Source organism: Felis catus, chromosome B1, assembly GCF_018350175.1.
Source record: "Felis catus isolate Fca126 chromosome B1, F.catus_Fca126_mat1.0, whole genome shotgun sequence".
Taxonomy (NCBI): domain Eukaryota; kingdom Metazoa; phylum Chordata; class Mammalia; order Carnivora; family Felidae; genus Felis; species Felis catus.
In genome coordinates, this window is record NC_058371.1 from 20927193 (window position 1) to 20946778 (window position 19586).

The following is a 19586-nucleotide window of genomic DNA, read 5'->3' on the forward strand; positions in this document are numbered from 1 at the left end:
TCCAGGAGAGCCACGAGCCGCAGGTGGCAATGGAGCACGTGAAACAGGGCGAGTGGCCCTCAGAAAGTGAGTTTTAAGGGGTTTAATTTTAAACCATTTTCACTTAAATGTAAATAGTCACACATGCCTAGTGGCTGCCATATTGGCCAACGTAGGTACAGACTCAGGAATCAGCCCGGGTTCGAATCCTAGTACCACCACTTACCTGTGTGACCCTAAGGAGGTATTTCATTTCGCTAAAACTCTACTTCCCAACGAACACAAGAGAAATGACAGGAGTGCTTCCCTGGAGGGCCGCTGGGGAGACTTACACGAAATAACGGACATAAACTGACAGAGCCTGGCACACAGGGAGCGCTCTGATCGTCACTATTAGGTACTCGGCACCCAGTTGGAACCTGTACCTCTGGGCCAAGTCCAGAATACCGAAGCGCCCCACCGACACGCCCAACGGTTTACCTGTAAAAAAGATGTAGGTGGAGCCGGTTTTGGTCTCGTCCTTCCTGCAGACGTAGCCCTGGCAGAGCTGTCCCCAGCAGCTAAACTCGCCCGTGTCCGCGGCCGTGGAGTTGACCAGAGTCAGCTGGCCATAGCGCTCGTGCTGCCTCACGCTGTCAATGGAAGCAAAGCCAGCTCACGCGGGGGGGGCCCCCAGCAGGTGCTCTCCCCTCTGCTGTTCCCCACCGCAAATCCCCCTGGCTCTGCGGGCTGGCCTCTCTCAAGCGGCACAAACTAGTAACAGCATGTTTGCGGGAAAAGTGTGTGGAAGGGTAGGGGGCGGTCAGAGAGAGAAGCTTCTAAAAGGACATGACGTTTACATTTTATAACAAGAGGGGATTCTCTTCCACCTCAGCACTGGAGTTTCCCTGAGTAAAATCACTGGTGCATTAGCAACGCAGCCACAGAAAGTCAGCCAAAGAGCCTTTGCTCCTAATGAACGCACTTAAAGAGCAGTCAACATGAATGAAAGCACACACCGTGGGCCACTGTGAAAATCTCTTGGATCAATAAAGAGAAGGTTCTGAACATAAGCTTGGGATCTTTGAGATGCCACATTTCATAATAAAAATGCAAACTTTCAGGGCTCCTGGGTGGCTCGGTCACTTAAGCGTTTGACTTTGGCTTAGGTCATGATCTCACGGTTCATGGGTTGGAAACCCGCGTTGGGCTCTGTGCTGATAACTCAGAGCCTGGAGCCTGCTTCGAATTCTGTGTCTCCCTCTCTCTCTGCCCCTCTCCCCGACTCTCCCTCTCTCTCCCCAAAATAAACAAACATTAAAAAATAAATAAATAAAAACTTTAGGGGAAAAATGCTTGGTCGCTAAGATTTACTAAGCCCCAGTTATGCAGCCCACCTCTGGTACAGTGCTTAGAACGTTTGAGCATTTAACTTTCCTCTGACCTCACACTATTATTTCTACTTATATTTTCTCATTTTGCAACTCTTGCATTTTTAGCTTGTTCATGTGAATATATTTGCAAACTGCTTCAGTTCCTTCTGGAATAAGGAGAGACATAAATATTAATATTGAACTCTATCACTAGCTGATGATAATGGTGATTCAGTGTATTATGTTGTGACAGGAATCCAGATGTATCATCAACGGGAGACATATTCCCCTGTGGCTTATGAGCCTCTGCACGTGGGCATGCCAATATAAATGGTTTTAATCCAAGGATGCATCTCAAATAGCCAAATGGCTCACCCCTCTGAGATCCACATACTTTTGTGACGTAGCTGAAACTCTCCTGTTGTGCTTTGCAACACCGTCAGTGAGGTAGCCACACTAAATTTAGCACACAACCAATGTCTGGTTGGTTGATCCTAAACACAGCCCTGTTCTGGTTCACCGCTGAATAGCTGCTTTCCCCACCAGGGCCTCTGTACTCCCACACCATCAACTACCTCCTTTCAAGGGAACGGAAATCTCTCCCCCTTCAGGAAGCTTTTAATTAGAATCAACTCTCGCTTTCTCCTAATGACGTAATTAGCCCCCTTGTTCTCTCCCTCGGATACCCATGGCTTCCTGTTATTACAATGGATGGCAAAAACTCTGAGGGCGGAGACTGGGCCATATTTGTTTTATATTCCCTCAGCAACAAATCTGTGCACAGTACACAGTAAAGATTCCCTAGAAATGAGTGGAGCGAAATTGAATTGAACCACAGGGTTGGAAGTGGAAGGAACCTTAAAGAGAAGGCACCCATCCAGTGATGTGTGGGAAAAAAAGAAAAAGGCGTCCAGCTCTCAGCACCGCAGATGAAGAAACTGAGTCTCAGAAAGAAGTGACTTCCCTGAGACCCACAGCTAGTGGACACTGAGTCAATTACTTAAGTGAGTGAAGTATGTACTCATCAGAGAAGCAAACACATGTAAAGTTCTGCATGCCATAACAAATTCATTGCATTCTTCTAATGGTGGCTTAATTGCACATAATTGCAGTAATTACTAGTAGTAATTATTGTGAATACCACTACAACAATGACACATAATACATACCCCACAGCGGAGATAACACAGCAAATAAAAAACAGTGGACCTCAAGGACATTACAGTCCAGGTAGGTAGTTAAAACTAATATACACGAAAGGATCAGAGAATAAGTAAACGAGGACAATAGGAATTCTGAAAAGGGATTTATCCCCGTGGGTTGAAGAGGCTGAAGGCAGCTTTGGGGAGGAAGTGAGACATGCCGGACCTTTAAAGGCGGGGGTGGAGAGGCAGGGGCAGTGAGCTCACTTGCTCAGGAAACTACAGTCCCGGGAGGGCTGGGACCAACCTGGTCTGCTCCTCTTACTGCACCCCCACGGCCTGAGCGCGTGGTGGGTGGAAGGCACTCAATACCGATTTGAGGATTTAACGTATTCGCCACAGAGGACACAGAGGGAGGGGGTTGAGAGTCACGGGGCATTTGGTTGAGAACAGGCAGCAGGGACCACCCTCAGGTGTGGAGGTGGGAAGTGACGGCACCTGAGCCAGCGCATGAGGTGGGCGAGGGAGAGGCAGGAGGAAGAGGGGGAGACTGAGAGCCTGTTCCTGTGATGAACGGCGCGGCCAGTGCTGGGGCCGGGCCGGGTGCTGGCAGAGGAACAGAAGCAAATTTAAGGCATGTTTTTCTGGGGGACATTTATGACAGACTGGGTATAAGAGGTGGAAGAAAGAGATATATCAGTAATGACCACTCAATTTGTATTTCTATGTGTTAGAAAGACTGGGGCTTTAACCAACCGAGACGGAATCACTGAGAAGAGAAAGGAGACTAGGGCAGGCAAAATTAATAGAGCCACCATTGAAGATTTTGAATTTGTGACGAAATGTGGGTCACCGAAGTGTGGATGCCAGTTGATGTGGCACTTGGAAACACAGGCTGAGTCACAGAGGAGATAAAACAGCGCTAGATTTGTATTTGGGGGAGTCATCTACAAAGGAGTAAGAGGAGAAGCTAAAAGAAAGAATGAACTCAACAAGGGAAAGCATAGAGAAGAAGAGAAGTTTGAGGACAAAATCTAGAGCAAACTAGAGTCCACCAGGGCAAGAAAAGGTAGACAGAGGACAGAAGAATCAGGAAAAGGTATCATCAAAAAGGAAGATTCAAGAAACAGATGCTCGAAGCATCAGATACCTTTACAAGAGATTCCTGCCCCTCCCCCCCCCACTTCATTTGGCAGAATGAAAGTGTTTGGCAATGACCAAATGTGTAATTTCAATTGTGAGGATACAGCCGGCTTTCAGCAGATAAAAAAATAGAAAGGTGGAAAGAAAATGGAGGTGGATGTCTTCCTAGGTGTACCAAAATATCTGACCACATTCCCTATAGAGCTCAGAACTGGGGTACAAAATCAGCATTTAATTGATCAACGTATCAAGCACCTTCCGTGGACCCAACATTTGCTAGCATCGTAGTGATAGTATTAGACGCCATTCCTACTAGGAAAGTAATTGGGCACAAAGAAATTTAGCACTTGGGAATAACCCTACCACCATGAAAGCTGCATGCTGTATCTTTAGCAGGATTGGGGGTGGAAGGAAGGAAATGCACTGGAAAACATTTCTGGATTTTTCCACCCCCTCTTGTATGCAAACAATATAAAACAGGAAACAAATTATTTAGTAGGATTACAGTTTAAATGCCTGGATTTAAAATGTCCATTTCTTCTAATGGTCTCACATAGTCCCAGCAGCGGTTTCCCCAAAGGGGTGGACTATGACCTAAGGCCTCTGGGGGCAGAGTCTGCAGGACGAAGTGGAGACAAGGACTCAATGAGCCCTGCAAAGCCCTGGGAGACCCTTCATCCAAGTACTCTCCCCTTTTCTTGCAACACTTAACAAATCCCCAGAACAGTGGATGGTGTAAAGTTTGAGTGGAGCAAAAAGGTGCTGTGACCAAGTGCCCCCCAAAAGTATATTTAAGCTTAAGTAGAATTTACACTAATTGGCTCAGCTTAGGTCTTTCTCTTCCAAACATGCACTTCCAGACCTGACCCACAATGAGCTCAGTGAAGGACAAGTCAACATTTCAAAGAGTATTCAAAATTTAGAACTATGTATGTGTGTGCATCATGTGTGTATGTCTTCCGGGGAGGTCCCGTGGCCTTTACACACAGTCCATTCCCATCAATGGAGGCTTGAAGCTTCGAGCATGTTGCCCATCCTACTCTCTTCTGGAGGGGTAGGTAGGGACGCTATATCATGGGATGGCATAGAGGAGGAGGTTGACAGCCCTCAAACTTAGGGACCACTGTTGATCTCACCTGGGGCAGTGACCAGGTAAGGGTGGTAGGGTCTATGCTCCTATCCTTTCCCTAGACCCTACAAGCCAAGGGCAGGAGGTAAGCCCTTGATTACAAAATAACTAGTCACCGGTCCCATAAATACTTAATGAGCAGAAGTTAAATGGGAGATTCTGAAGTGCACAGTAAGAGACACAATGATACTTAAGTAGTGTGCTTCTCTCAAGTTCCCTCTATACAAAATGTCATGGGCAGGCCAAGGAGGGTAACCAGCAAAGCTTCAGGGCTGAGAGAATCTTAGGGGAAGAGAAGGACTTTCACATGCACAAAATAGGGGGCATGCATTCCAAAGGAATGAGATCCCCTGAAAAGAGACAAAAGGCAGCTTGGTGCCTGGCAAAGACATCTTTGACTGGAACGCAGGTGGGCAGAGGTCTACGGTGACAGGCAGCAGTCATGGGAGGCATAAGATCTTGGACTTTGGAGACACATTGACAGGATTCAAACCCCAACTCCACCACCATGACCTTGAGACTCCTTAGCTAGGAGACTTGGAGCTCATGCCTTCTACATTCTGGCTACACCTACTTCCTCAGACTTGAATTAACAGCAACAACAGCTAACGCTTGGGAGTGCAGGCTTTGCACTAAGCCTTTTGGATAAGTTCAAGACTTAGAACAGTGTGTGGCACAGAGTAAGTGCTTCAGACATTTTGTATATAGCTATTATGATGGCCCTCTGCTTTTCGTGACCACATTAGGAGGGAGGTACTATTTTTCCTCTTTTACTGATGAGGACACTGAAACTTAGAGAAGTACTTTGTCCAAAGTCTTCCAACTGGGAACAGTAGAGCTTCTAATCCTAGTGTCACAAAGACTCAGCTTACAAATGTTCATAAATGAAAACGGCATGGATTTCCATCCTACTGAAATGAAGTCAAGGAATTTTGACTAAGAGATGATGCCTCTAACGAACCTGCAAATCCTGGTAAATATGGACACACACATACACACACACATACCCCACAATCAAAAACATGCAAGATCTGATTTAATTAGCTGAGTAATATTTGTGATAACCTATTTTCTATTACAACAGCAAGTTAACAGTTCAATAAGTAAGTGGAGTATCTGGGTGGCTCGGTTGAGCATCTGAATGCTTGATTTTGGCTCAGGTCATGATCTTACGGTTCATGAGCCCCACCCTCACTTGCATTTTCTCTCAAAATAAAAAAAAATAAAAACTAAAAAAATCAGTGAATAATTAAATGGAACAAGAGCAGGAAAACAACTAGTTATTAAACATCTAGTCTGTAATGGAGAGAACCTAAGGTACACATGACTTTTTCTCAATCCCACGAGATGGAGATGGTCAAATAATAATGGCTAAAACTTAAGTATCGCTTAATATGTGTTAAGCACTGTTTTAATCCCTTTATAGATTTTGACTAATTTCATCCTCATAAAATCTTTATGAAACAGATGTTATTATCCTCCCCAAGTTGCAGGTGGGCAAACTAAGACCGGAGAGGCTAGCTAACTTTCCCATGTAAGTGTTGGAACCACAGGAGAAGAATTTGAAGTTTAAGTAATGTTCCCCGGGCCACTCAACTGTACGATCCCAGATATTGTGCATTGGAGACCGTGTTGCCTCTGTTGACATAAAAGAGAAGCATAAGGAGCGAGAGAAAAAAGATGGAATCCAAAATCCTCCTTATTCAACATGCACTTCGAAAATTAATTATTTAGTTTCTACCACAGGCAAGGTGCTATGCCAAGCATCAAAGGAGATCAAGATTCATGTGTATTTGCTTGTTCATGTTTCAAGTGTTTGTACAGGGCCTTGTGTTTAAGCTTCTTTTTAAGAATGTGTCAGAAAATAACGGCTCCATGATATGCTGGGAATAGAGCCATATCAACAAAGTACAAACCCTGGGAAACAGACAGCTGGTAAAACATATCAAAGTTTCACAGTTTATGATATAAAAGAAAAAGATGATGAAAAGAAATATGTATGAGAAACTAGTAGAGAACCAAATATGCAAAATGAGAAACAAAATGAATACAGTTTCAGTATCAGAAACTAAGCTGAACGGTCCCTCCCTCTCTCTCTGCTTCCTTCCTTCCCTCCCTCTTGCTCTCTCACCCTCCCTCCCTCCATTCCCCCTCCTGTATGTTTGAGGACTATCCAAGGACCTCCTCAAAATGCTTGCAATATAACTCCAGTATTTCTATCCCAACAACAGGTTATGTTAATGTCTGTGAATGTGACTCAGGACTTTTCTACTACAACGACTTATGCCAGATTCTTCTGTATTCTTAAAAAAGAAGTCAGAGGATGGGATCAAGTTGACAGAGAAGAAAAACCCTGAGCGCACCTCTTCTCACAGACACAACAAAACAACTACATAAGAACAACTCTCTTCGGGAACAACTGGGAGACCAGCAGAGCAGCTCCAAAACAACCACAGATATAAAGAAAAAGGCACATTAAGAGGAGGAGAATGGTCAAAGACACGATATAGTGAGGGCTCACACCCCTGGCACAGAGAGGAGGTAATCCCTGAGCACTGAGGGGTTCAAGTTCCACATCTGCCACCTCAGCGCTGGGGACCTGCAACAGGAAGACAAAACCCAGGAATGTCTTGCTTTGAAAACCAACGTTTAACCTCAAGAAAACCAGAGACAATAGGAAGCCAAAACTCTACTTTTCAAGGGCTTGAACACAAGTTACTCACACCGAGACCTAGCACAGAGGCAGCAGTTTGAACAGTGCGTGGGCCATATGTGAAAGAGATTTATTGACTAATTGTAAGGCATGGACTGTAGGAGCAGGGATCTGTAGGGATGTTCTTTAAGAGGGGAAGGCTGGTAAGGTCATTTTATTTTATTCTCCCTCTATCTAGCTGGGCCAGCACTGGTGGGTGCCATCTCTGACACATTCCATCTACCTTGCCAGCCCATTCACCCCACCTCCACATTACCCTGTGGACCCACCTGACCAGTAGCTGACCCACCAAAATGGCTGTCACTCTGCCTCACCCAGGAGGTGGCCTCAACTAGGACTGGTAACCCCAATGCAACTCCTGCTATGCCTACCACACTTGGTGAGTAGCCTTGGCCTGGACCGTTGCCCCTCAGAGTGAATCACAGCGCAGGGCCTGGGTGGCTCAGTCGGTTAAACGTCTGACTTCGGCTCAGGTCCTGATCTCGCTGTTCATCAGTTCAAGCCCCACATAGGGCTCTGTGCTGACAGCTTGGAGTCTGAAGCCTGCTTCAGATTCTGTGTCTCTTTCTCTCTCTGCCCTTCCCCAACTCGCACTCTGTCTCTCTCAAAAACAAATAAACATTAAGAAAAAATTTGGGGGGGGGGGTGCACCTGGGTGGCTCAGTTAAGCGTCTGACTTCAGCTCAGGTCATGATCTCATGGTTTGTGAGTTCGAGCCCCACATCGGGTTCTGTGGTGACAGCTCGGAGCCTGGAGCCTGCTTCAGATTCTGTGTCTCCCTCTGTCTCTGCCCCCCAACCCCCACCCCTGCTCATGCTCTGTCTCTCTCTGTCTCTCAGAAATGAATAAATGTGAAAAAAAAATTTAAAAAAAAATTTGTTTAAGTGAATCACACCACGAGGAGGGGGGACTTGCCACACACACCAGTACAACCACAAAAGTCAAAACTAGTGCTTACAACTCTGTTCACCAGCAGCCCTGCGGCAGCTATAGCCCAGCCACAAAAAGGTGCCTACAGATCACACAGGGGTCACCCCTGGAGTGCCTGGTTCTGGTGGCTTTGGGGGGATTGTTCTTCTGGGACCCAGAGGACACCTACTATTTAAGGCCATTCCTTCAAGACTGAGAGACATAGCTGATCTACGTAATACATAGAAACAAACAGAGAGTCAGACAAAATGAGGAGACAGAGGAATATGACAAAACCTCAGGAAAAGAACAAAATGAAGTAGAGATAAGCAATCTACCTAATAAAGAGTTCAAAGTAATGGTCATAACGGTGCTAATTGGGCTCAGAAAAATAATAGATGAACAGTGAGAATGTCAACAAATAAAAATAAAATGTTAAAAAGAACTAATCAGAACTGAAGGCTACAATAAATGAAATTTCAAAAATACACCAGAGATGGCACACCTGGGTGGCTCAGTTAGGTGAGCATCTGACTTCCGCTCAGGTCATGACTTCACTGTTCGTGAGTTCAAGCCTCATGTCAGGGTCTGTGCTAACAGCTCAGAGCCTGGACCCTGCTTCCGATTCTCTGTCTTCCTCTCTCTCTACCTCTCCCCCATTCGTACTCTGTCTCTCTCTCTCTCTCTCTCTCTCTCTCTCTCAAAAATAAATAAACATTAAAAAAAAATTTTTTTAAATACACTGGAGAGAATCAACATCAGATTAGAGGATGCAGAAGAACAAATCAGTGATCTGGAAGACAGAGGAGTGGAAACCATCCAAGTGAAAGAGAGAAAAAATTTTAATAAAGATAGTTTAAAATATCTCTAGACAACATTAAGCATAAAACATTAACATTATAGGTATCCCAGAAAGGAGAACAGAGAGAAAGGGACAGAACACTTTTGTGAAGAAAGAATAGCTGAAAACTTCTCTAACCTGAGAAGGAAAACAGACATACAGGTCCAGGAATCAGAGTCCCAAACAAGATGAACCCAATGAGCTTCACATGAAGACGTATTATAACTAAACTGTAAGAAATTAATTATAAAGAGAGAATCTTAAAAGCAGCAACAAAAAAGCAACTAATGACATACAAGTTACATACATCAGCTGACTTTTCAGCAGAAACTTTGCAGGCCATAAGGAAAAGACATATATTCAGGGTGCTGAAGAAAAGGCCTACAATCAAGAACAATCTTCCCACCAAGACCTACTCAGAATTGGAGGCGTAAAGAGTTTCCCAGACAAATAAAACTTAAAGGAGTTCATTAGCACTAAACAGGTCTTACAAGAAACGTCAAAAGGATTTCTTTAAGCAGAAAAGAAAAAGTCTTAACTACGAGTAAGAAAATTGTAACAGAAACAAAATATTAATGGTGAAAGTAAACACGTAGTAAAAGTAGTGGATCGACCACTTATAAAGTTGGTGTGAAGGTTAAAAGGCAAAAGTAGTAAAACGAATCAGACCTAGAATAATTGGCTAAGGAGTACACAAAATAAAAATATATAAAATATGATGTCAAGAACATAAAATGTGGCAAGGGAGAATAAAATGTGATGCTTTTAGAATGTGTCCAAACTTAAGTGACCATCAACTTAAAGTAGACTACTGTATACGTAGGTTTGTCATACACAAACCTCATGATAACTGCAAACCAAACACCTATAAGAAATCTAAAGAGAGAGCGAGAGAGAGAAAGGAAGCCAAACATTACACTAATTAAAATCATCAAAACACAAGGGAAGGAACCAAGGGAAAAAAAAAAAAAAGAAAAAAGAAACAGCGACAAACTACAAAAACAACCAGAAAATAGAATGGCAATAAGCACATACCTCTCAATAATTACTTTAAATGTTACTGTACTAAGTGCTCCAATCAAAAGACAAAGGGTGAGTGAATGGATAGAAAAACAAGATCCTCTATATGCTGCCTACAAGAGACTCACTTCGGACCTAAAAGCACATACAGATTGAAAATGAAGAGATGAAAAAAAGACATTCCATGAAAATGGAAATGAAAAGAAGGCTGGCATAGCAACACTTACGTCAGACTTTAAAACAAAGACTATAACAAAATACATAGAAGGGGCATTACTTAATGGTAAATGGATCACTCCACCTAGAGGATATGACTGTATTTATCTATGCACCCAACACAGGAGGATCTGAACATGTAAAGCAAATATTAACAGATATAAAGGGAGAAATTGACAGTAATACAATAACATTAAGTGACTTTAACATTCCATTTACATCAATGGATAGATTATCCAGACAGAACATCAATAAGGAAACAGTGTCCTTAAATGAAACTTTTAACTACATAAACTTAATAGAGATATACATAACAGTTCAAAAACAAAACAAAACAAAACAAAACAAAACAGCAGAATGCACATTTTTTTCAAGTGCCCAGGGAACATTCTCCAGATTAGATGACATTTTTGCAACAAAACAAGTCTCAATAAATTTAAGAAGATTGAAATCATATTAAGCATCTTTCCAAACACAACAATATGAAACTAGAAATTTTCACAAGAAAAAAACTGGAAAAAACACAAATGAGGCTAAACAACACACTCCTAAATAATCTGGATCAATGAATAAATTCTAGAGTATATTTAAAAATACCTTGAGACAAATTAAAATGGAAACACAATGTTCCATTATCAATGGGACTCGGCAAAAGCAGTTCTAAGAGGGCAGTGATACAAACTATCTCAAGAAACAAGAAAGATCTCAAAGAAACAAGAAAGATCTCAAAGAAACAATCTAACCATACATTCAAAGTAACTAAGAAAAGCATAACAAACAAAACCCAAAGTAGTAGAAGGAAGGAAATAACAAAGAGGAGAATAAAAATAAATAAATTATACACACACACAAATAAAAAAATAAAAAAAGATCGATGAAAGTAGGAGCTGTTTCTTGGAAAAGAGAAAAATGATAAACCTTTAGCCAGGCTCATTAAGAAGAAAAGAGAGAGGGCCCAAATAAATAAAATCAGAAATGAAAGAGGAGAAATTACAACTACATAAATACAAAAGACTGAAATGAACAACATACACCAACAACTTGAGCAATCTGGAAGAAATGAATAAATTCTTAGAAACATACAGTCTTCCAAGACTGAATCAGGAAGAAATAAAATATCTGAACAGAATAATCACTGTTCTGTTTTTACAGATTAAATCCGTAATCCAAAACCTCCCAACAAAGTCTAAGACCAGATGGCTTCACAGGTAAATTCTACCAAATATTTAAAGAAGAGTTCATAGTATACTTCTCAAACTATTCCAAAAAATGGAAGAGGAAGGAATGCTTCCAAATTCATTGTACAAGGCCAGCATTACCCTGAAAGCAAAACCAGACAAAGACACTATAAAAAAAAAAAAAATTATGTGCCAATATCTCTGATGAACACAGCTGCAAAAATCCTCAACAAAGCATTAGCAGGCCAAATTCAAAAATACTTTAAAAGAATAATACACCATGGGAATGCAAGCTGGTGCAGCCACTCTGGAAAACAGTGTGGAGGTTCCTCAAAAAACTAAAAATAGAACTACCCTATGACCCAGAAATTGCACCATTAGGCATTTATCCAAGGGATACAGGCATGCTGTTTCAAAGGGACACATGCACCCCAATGTTTATAGCAGCACTATCAACAATAGCCAAAGTATGGAAAGAGCCCAAATGTCCATCGATGGATGAATGGAAAAGGAAGATGTGGTATATATATACAATGGAGTATTACTCAGCAATCAAAAAGAATGATATCTTGCCATTTGCAACCACGTGGACGGAACTGGAGGGTATTATGCTAAGCAAAATTAGTCAGAGAAAGACAAAAATCATATGACTTCACTCATATGAGGACTTTAAGAGACAAAACAGATAAACATAAGGGAAGGAAAGCAAAAATAATATAAAAACAGGGAGGGGGACAAAACACAAGAGACTCTTAAATATGGTGAACAAACAGGGTTATGGAGGGGTTGTGGGTGGGGGGTGGGCTAAATGGGTAAGGGGCATTAAGGAATCTACTTCTGAAATCATTGTTGCACTGTATGATAATTAATTTGGATGTAAATTAAAAAAAAATAAAATTAAATATTTGTTTTAAAAAAAGAATAATTCACCAATAAACAACTCCACCTGTAGGAATAAGTTACGGTTACCTATATGTTTATTGCAGCAATGACTCAGATGGGAAAGTGAGAAATAACATAAAATTCCAACAATAGAGATTTAGTTAAACATACTGTGGTATTATAGTAACACAGACAAATATTCATGATATGTCAAGGAAAAAATTAACCATAAAACAGTATATACATTTTCACACAATTATTTTAAATATAAAAGTAAAACTGGAACTTACATTTCAAGGGGCTCAAAAAGGAATAAAGTACAAAGCCAGTAGAAGGAAGTAAATAAAAGATTACAGAAGAAATAAATAGAAACTAAAAACCAATAGAACAGATCGATGAAACTAGAAGCTGGTTCTTTGAAAAGATCAACAAAATTGATAAACTTTTAGCCAGACTCATCAAGAAAAAAAAAGAGAGGACTCAAATAAAATCAGAAATGAAAGAGGAGAAGTAACAACCAAGACACCGGAAATACAAAGGATTATAAGAATATTATGAAAAATTGTACGCCAACAAATTGGACAACCTTGAAAAAATGGATACGTTCCTAGACACATGTAACTTCCCAAAACTAAAGCTGAAAGAAATAGAAAATTTTAAAGACCAACCACCAGCAATGAAACTGAATCAGTAATCAAAAAACTTCTAACAAAGTCCAGGACCAGAGGCCTTCACAGTTGGATTCAACCTAACATTTAAATTAGAGATTAATACCTAGTCTTCTCAAATTATTTCAAAAACTACAAGAGGAAAGAAAGCTTCCAAGGTCATTCTGTGAGGTTAGCATTACCCTGATACCAAAACCAGTCAAAGATACTACAAAAAAAAAAAAAAGAAAACCAAAGGCCGATATCTCTGATGAACATCAATGCAAAAACCCTCAACAAAATATTAGCAAACCAAAACCAATAACACATTAAAAAAATCATCCACCATGGTCAAGTGGGATTTATTCCTGGGATGCAAGGGTGATTGAATATATGCAAATCAATCAACCTTAAACATCACGTCAACACAAGAAGGGATAAAAAACTTGATCATCTCGGGATGCCTGGGTGGCTCAGTTGGTTAAACATCTAACTTCGGCTCAGGTCATGATCTCACAGTCTGTGAGTTTGAGCCCCACATGAGGCACTGTGCTGACAGCTCAGAGCCTTGGAGCCTGCTTTGTCTCTCCCTCTCTCTCTGCTCCTCCCCTGGCTTGTGCGCTCTCTCTCTCTTTCTCTCTCTCTCTCTGTGTATCTCTCTCTCTCAAAAATAAATAAACATTAAAAAAAAAACTTGATCATCTCAACAGATGCAGAAAAAGCAACTGACAAAGTACAACATCCACTTGTGATAAAAACTCTCAACCAAGTAGGTTTAGAGGGAAGATATCTTTAGAGGGAACATATCTCAGCATAATAAAGGCCATATATGACAAACCCACAGCAAAGATCATACTGAATGGTGAAAAACTGAGAACGTTTCCCTAAGATCAAGAACAAGACCAGGATGTCCACTGTCACCACTTATATTCAACATAGTACTGGAAGTCCTGGCCACAGCAAACAGATGAGAGAAAGAAAGAAAAGGCATCCAACCTGAGAAGGGAGAATTAAAACTTTTACTCTTTGGAGACAACATGACCTTATATATAGAAAACCCTAAAAACTGTACACACACACATAAAACTACTAGAAAAGTAAAGTCACAAGACAGAAAATATACAGAAATCTGTTGCATTTCTCTGCACTAATAATGAAGCTACAGAAAGAGAAATTAGGAAAACAACCCCATTTACAACTGCACCAAAAATAATAAAATACCTAGGACTAAACCTAACCAAGGAAGTGAGAGACCTGTGCTTCCAAAATTATAGAACACTGATGAAGGAATCTGAAGATGGTGCAAACAAACGGAAAGATATTCCATCCTCATGAATTGAAACAAGCAATACTGTCAAAATGTCCACATCACTCAAAGCAATCTACAGTTTAACGCAATCCCTATGAGAAGAGTGACAGCATTTTTTTTAGGAACTAGAACAAACATTCGCAAAATTGTACAGAACCCTAGAAGACCCCAAATAACCAAAGTGATCTTGAGAAAGAACAAAGCTGGAGGTATCACAATCCAGATTTCAAGATATACTATGTAGCTATAATAACCCAAGCAGAATGGAACTGGCACAAAAATAGACATATGGGTCTTTGGAACAGAATAGAGAGCCCCGAAAGAAACCCACACCTATATGGTCAATTAATCTGTGATGAAGGAGGAAAGAATGTACATGGGGTAATAAACAGTGTCTTCAATAAGTGGTGTACTGGAAAGGCTGACAGCGTCATGCAAAAGGAAGAAACTGGACCACTTTCTTACACTATGCACAAAACTAAACTCAAAATGGATGAAAGACCTAAATGTGAAGCCTGAAACCATAAAACTCCTGGAAGAAAACATAGACAGTAATTTCTTCTATGTCATCGGCTATAAAAACATTTCTCTAGATATGTCTCCTCAGAACACAAAAGCAAAAATAAACCACTGGGACTACACCAAAATAACCATCAACAAAACAAGGCAATGACAACCAACTGAATAAAAGAAGATATTTGCAAATGGTGTATCTGATAAGAAATTAACATCCAAAATATATAAAGACCTTATACAACTCAACAACAAAAAAATAATAATAATCTGACTAAAAAATGGGCAGATGACCTTAACAGACATTTCTCCAAGGAAGACATACAGATAGCCAGTCGACACATGAAAAGAGGCTCATCTTTTGGGTATTTACCCAAAGAAAACCAAAAACTAATTCAAAAAGATACATGCTTCCCTGTGTTCATTGCAGCCTATTTACAATAGCTAAGATATGGAAACAACCCAAGTGTTCTATCAAGAGACAAATGAATAAAGAAGATGTGGTATATATAAATGCAATGGAGTATTACCCAGCTTTAAAAAAGAATGGTATCTTGGGCACCTGGGTGGCTCACTCAGTTGAGCGTCCAACTTCGGCTCAGGTCATGATCTCACAGTTCATGGGTCCGAGCCCTGCATCAGGCTCTGTGGTGACAGCTCAGAGCCTGGAGCCTGCTTCGGGTTGTGTGTCTCCCCCTCTCTCTGCCTCTCCCCTGTTCACACTCTGTTTCTCTCTCTCAAAAATAAATAAATATTAAAAAAAAAAAAGAATGATACCTTGCCATTTGTAACATGATTGGACCTAGAGGGTATAATGCTAAGTGAAATAAGTCAGAGAAAGACAAATACCATATGATTTCACTCATATGTGGAATTTAAGAAACAAAACAAACAAGCAAAGGGGGAAAAGCGAGAGAAACAAACCAGGAAACAGGCTCTTAACTATAGAGAACAAACAGATGGTTACCAGAGGGGAGGTAGGTGTGGAGACAGGTGAAATAGTCAAGGGGCAAGAGTACACTTATCACGAGCACTAAGTAATATACAGAATTAGCGAATAATTATATCGTACATCTGAAACTAATGTAACACTGTATGTTAATTATACTTTAACAAAAATAAAGCTAAGACTGGAAGATTCTAGGGGCGCCTGGGTGACTTAGTTGGTTAAACATCTGACTTCGGCTCAGGTCATGATCTCGCAGTTCATGGGTTCGAGCCCCGCATCGGAATCTGTGCTGACAGCTCAGAGCCTGGAGCCTGCTTCAGATTCTGTGTCTCCCTCTCTCTCCGCCCCTCCTCTGCTCATGGTTTGTCTCTCTCTGTCTCAAAAATAAACAAACATTAAAAAAAATTTTTTTAAAAACTGGAAGATTCTATGCTATGGTGTTAACAGTGTACCTTGAATTTTTAGTGATCTCTTTTTAATTATCTATAGTGTCCAACTTTCTAAATTGTATAAGTATTTATTATTCTGTAATAAAGAAATGAAAACTATAATAAAAGCAAGTCACTTAAAAAACTTTAGAACAGATACTCTACAAATGTGTGGTTGTGGATGGCTTGTTTGTAGCTTAAAAATCTGGAGGTGAAGTTTTTTGTTTGTGTTTTTTCTTTATCATGTTTGCCTTCTTAGCATGTGGATTCCAAAAGACAGGAGAGGTAGAAATTCATTTGGAGGCCCCCCCCAAGTCCAGCATATTATTTTGCTCTGATTAAGACAAACACTGAATTATAGGATAAAAATAACTGAGTGCAGTGTGACTTTGTTCTTAAATCTGCCCTACTCTTCTTCTCCATGTAATCAATCTGTCCAAGCTACAACACCTCTCTGGAGCTTAACCCTGGCTTTCCAGGCTCCCGGATATCATTCAGCCTCACCTCTCACCTGGTTCCCACTCTTGGTTGTTCTCTCTCTCTCTCTCTCTCTCTCTCTCTCTCTCTCTATATATATATATATATATATATATTTTTTTTTTTTTTTTTTTAATGCAGACACAACTCCATCTGTCTCCCAGGTTGAATCTTGGTATCAGCCTCAACTTTCCATCTTGTTTCCATTCCTTACACTTTATCAACCAACAAATTGACTCTTCTAGAAAAATTTCTCCTCTATCCCATCATTTACCCAGCTCTCAACACAACCGAATTCCTCACCAACCCCAAACACAGTTTTTTTTTCATCCCAATTTTCCAACAATCTCTTTCCCTCTGAAAGCCTGTCTTATTTTCCATCAGGTCTAAATCTGGTTATTCTTCAGAGTTGCTTCATTAGAAAGATCATTTATGTTCAGTGACATTTGTACAATTGTTGTGCTAATAAGAGACAGGCCCAAAACGGAGTCACTTATGTTAAGTCCCACCAAGACTTAATGCTTAACCTAATAGCAATTTCAGCCTCTTCTAGGAGTAGGATTTTAAACCTATCAGTCTGGAATTTCCTGATCAGCACAATGAGGTCATCTGTATGATAAGACCTCCAGCCATTCCACCTGAGAAAAGATGACCACATCCTAAACAATCCTGTCTCTTCTTTTGCTAATAACTTCCCCGTCCTGCCCCATTTCTACTTATACAATCCTTCCATTTTGTGTAACTCCTGGAAGCCTCTCCTATTTGTTACATGAGAAGCTTCCTGATTCATGAACCTTTAGATCTTTACATTTACTTGGCTGAATTTTTGTTCTTTAGCAGATTTGGTGGTGGCAGGAGAACTACCAGAGATTTCTAACAGCTTTGGGGACAAGAAGAAACATAGGCATGGTGGCCGCGAACACTTTGAGTTCTCTTTCTCACCCTTTCTGAGGGCTGTGGGTAAGTTTCTCTTGGTTTTGAGTTCCAGTCACTTTGCATCCAGCTCCTGATCTAATTGGCTTTCCACGGTTCCCTCCTTGATTGGAAGCCCTAGCCCTTGGTTCTATCTCTAGATTATACACTGAGAATTACTGGGGCTGGCTGGAGTTCTTCTGTTTCTTTGTAATCAGTCCACAGTCCCCCATTTTAGGTTCTGCTGGTTCAATCTTTCCCCCAATCCCCAGATTCCACATAGTCAACTACAGATGGACTAGACCCAACCTAAAAACTAGACTGGGTCTAGGCTCAGACTGAGTCCAACTTAAAAACCAAACTGGAGGATATCTGGATGGTTCAGTTAGTTAAATGTCTGATTCTTGATTTCAGCTCAGGTCATGATCCCAGACTCATGAAATCGAGCCCTGTATCAGGCTCTGTGCTGGGCATTGAGTCTACTTAACTTAAGGTTAAGGTTTTCTCTCTCCCTTAAGGTTTCTTTCTCCCTTAAGAAAACGTAAGCTTTTCTCTCTCCCTCTCCCTCTTTCCCTCCCCACCTCAAAAATTTTTTTTAATTTTCAATTTTAAAATAAAATAAATAAAATAAAAAGCAAACTGGGTCCAGAACTGGACAGAATTTTGGCAGAACTGGGTCATGTGGAAGGCCTTCCTTAGGTAAATATTACATAAGTGCTAGGTGCTAAATGGAAATCTCAGAAGTCAACAAAGCTGCCAACATTGGTGAGCACAGGTCATTCAAGCATTTAAAGGTTGTTAGAGCACAGGTACCTCAAGAAGATTCCCATGATGGAATCTCTTAGGTGTTAGTTTGTCTCTGGAAACTCAAAGACCTAGCTAAAAGAAATGGAATCCTTCATGTACAATGAGTTCTGAGCATACCACCTTCCGGCATACTTACTATTTTATGTTTAAGAACTATAGTCCTGGGGGTGCCTGGGTGGCTTGGTTGGCTAAGCCACAGACTCTTGATTTCGGCTCAGGTCATGATCTCGTGGTTCATGAGACTGAGCCCCACGCTGGGCTCTGCGCTGACAGCTCAGAGCCTGCTTGGGATTCTCTCTGCCCCTCTCCACCCCCACCCAAAACAAATAAATAAATGTTAAAACAAACAAACAAACAAACAAACAAAAACAAGAACGATAGCCCTGGAAGCTGCAGTTATCTAGCAAAATGGAAAATTTTTACTAAAAATAATCTAGAATTGCAATGGCCTTTATGGGGAACATTCCAGTTAGATGTGCACTCGAGAACACGGCATGCCAAGCTGAACAAACAGAATGGGGCACCTACTTTAATTGGTATGCTTCCAAAAGTTTTCAAAATAACTTCATTAGAAGACCCATTACAAAGGCTAATGAAAAATTAAAGACTCAAGAGGTACCTAAAACAAAAGATGATAGGATACATGTGACTCCTACTCACTCTCCCTTAGCTTTTTCACCGGAGTACTTATGTTTTACTCCTTCTTTGTCTGAACTGCCTTTTCACTCTGAAGAGACGCTGAGACAGTTACCTTTTAAAACAAAACTAATTGAGTTTGCAAACAAACCTCCTTAGGTATCCTTTGTTCCTGGGTCAAAGACTGAATTAAGTTACAGAATTTCCTAAGCCTACGGAGGAATCCCAAAAATTTTTTGAAGAAGTTAGAGTCATTATTGGGGTCTATGTCCCAGGGTGCCAGATCTTTATCAGTTTGTACACGTGTAGCTAGGACCCGTTAACACCCAAGCTACATGTTAGGAAGCAAGGTGGCAAAACCCTGAGGATGATATCCGAGAACATGATTCTTCAACATCTCGGGG

At 40.9% G+C, this 19586-nt stretch overlaps 1 protein-coding gene across 2 annotated transcripts in view; it reads right to left on the bottom strand.

The window, feature by feature from the left end:
* The window catches only part of PDGFRL (platelet derived growth factor receptor like), a 70444-nt gene that overhangs the window by 8344 nt on the left and 42514 nt on the right, over positions 1–19586 (bottom strand). For both annotated transcript variants that reach the window (XM_003984634.6, XM_019828306.3), the window contains exon 3: positions 460–611. In XM_003984634.6, coding sequence (XP_003984683.3) covers positions 460–611 — 152 coding nt within the window. The remainder of the gene's footprint in view (positions 1–459; positions 612–19586) is intronic.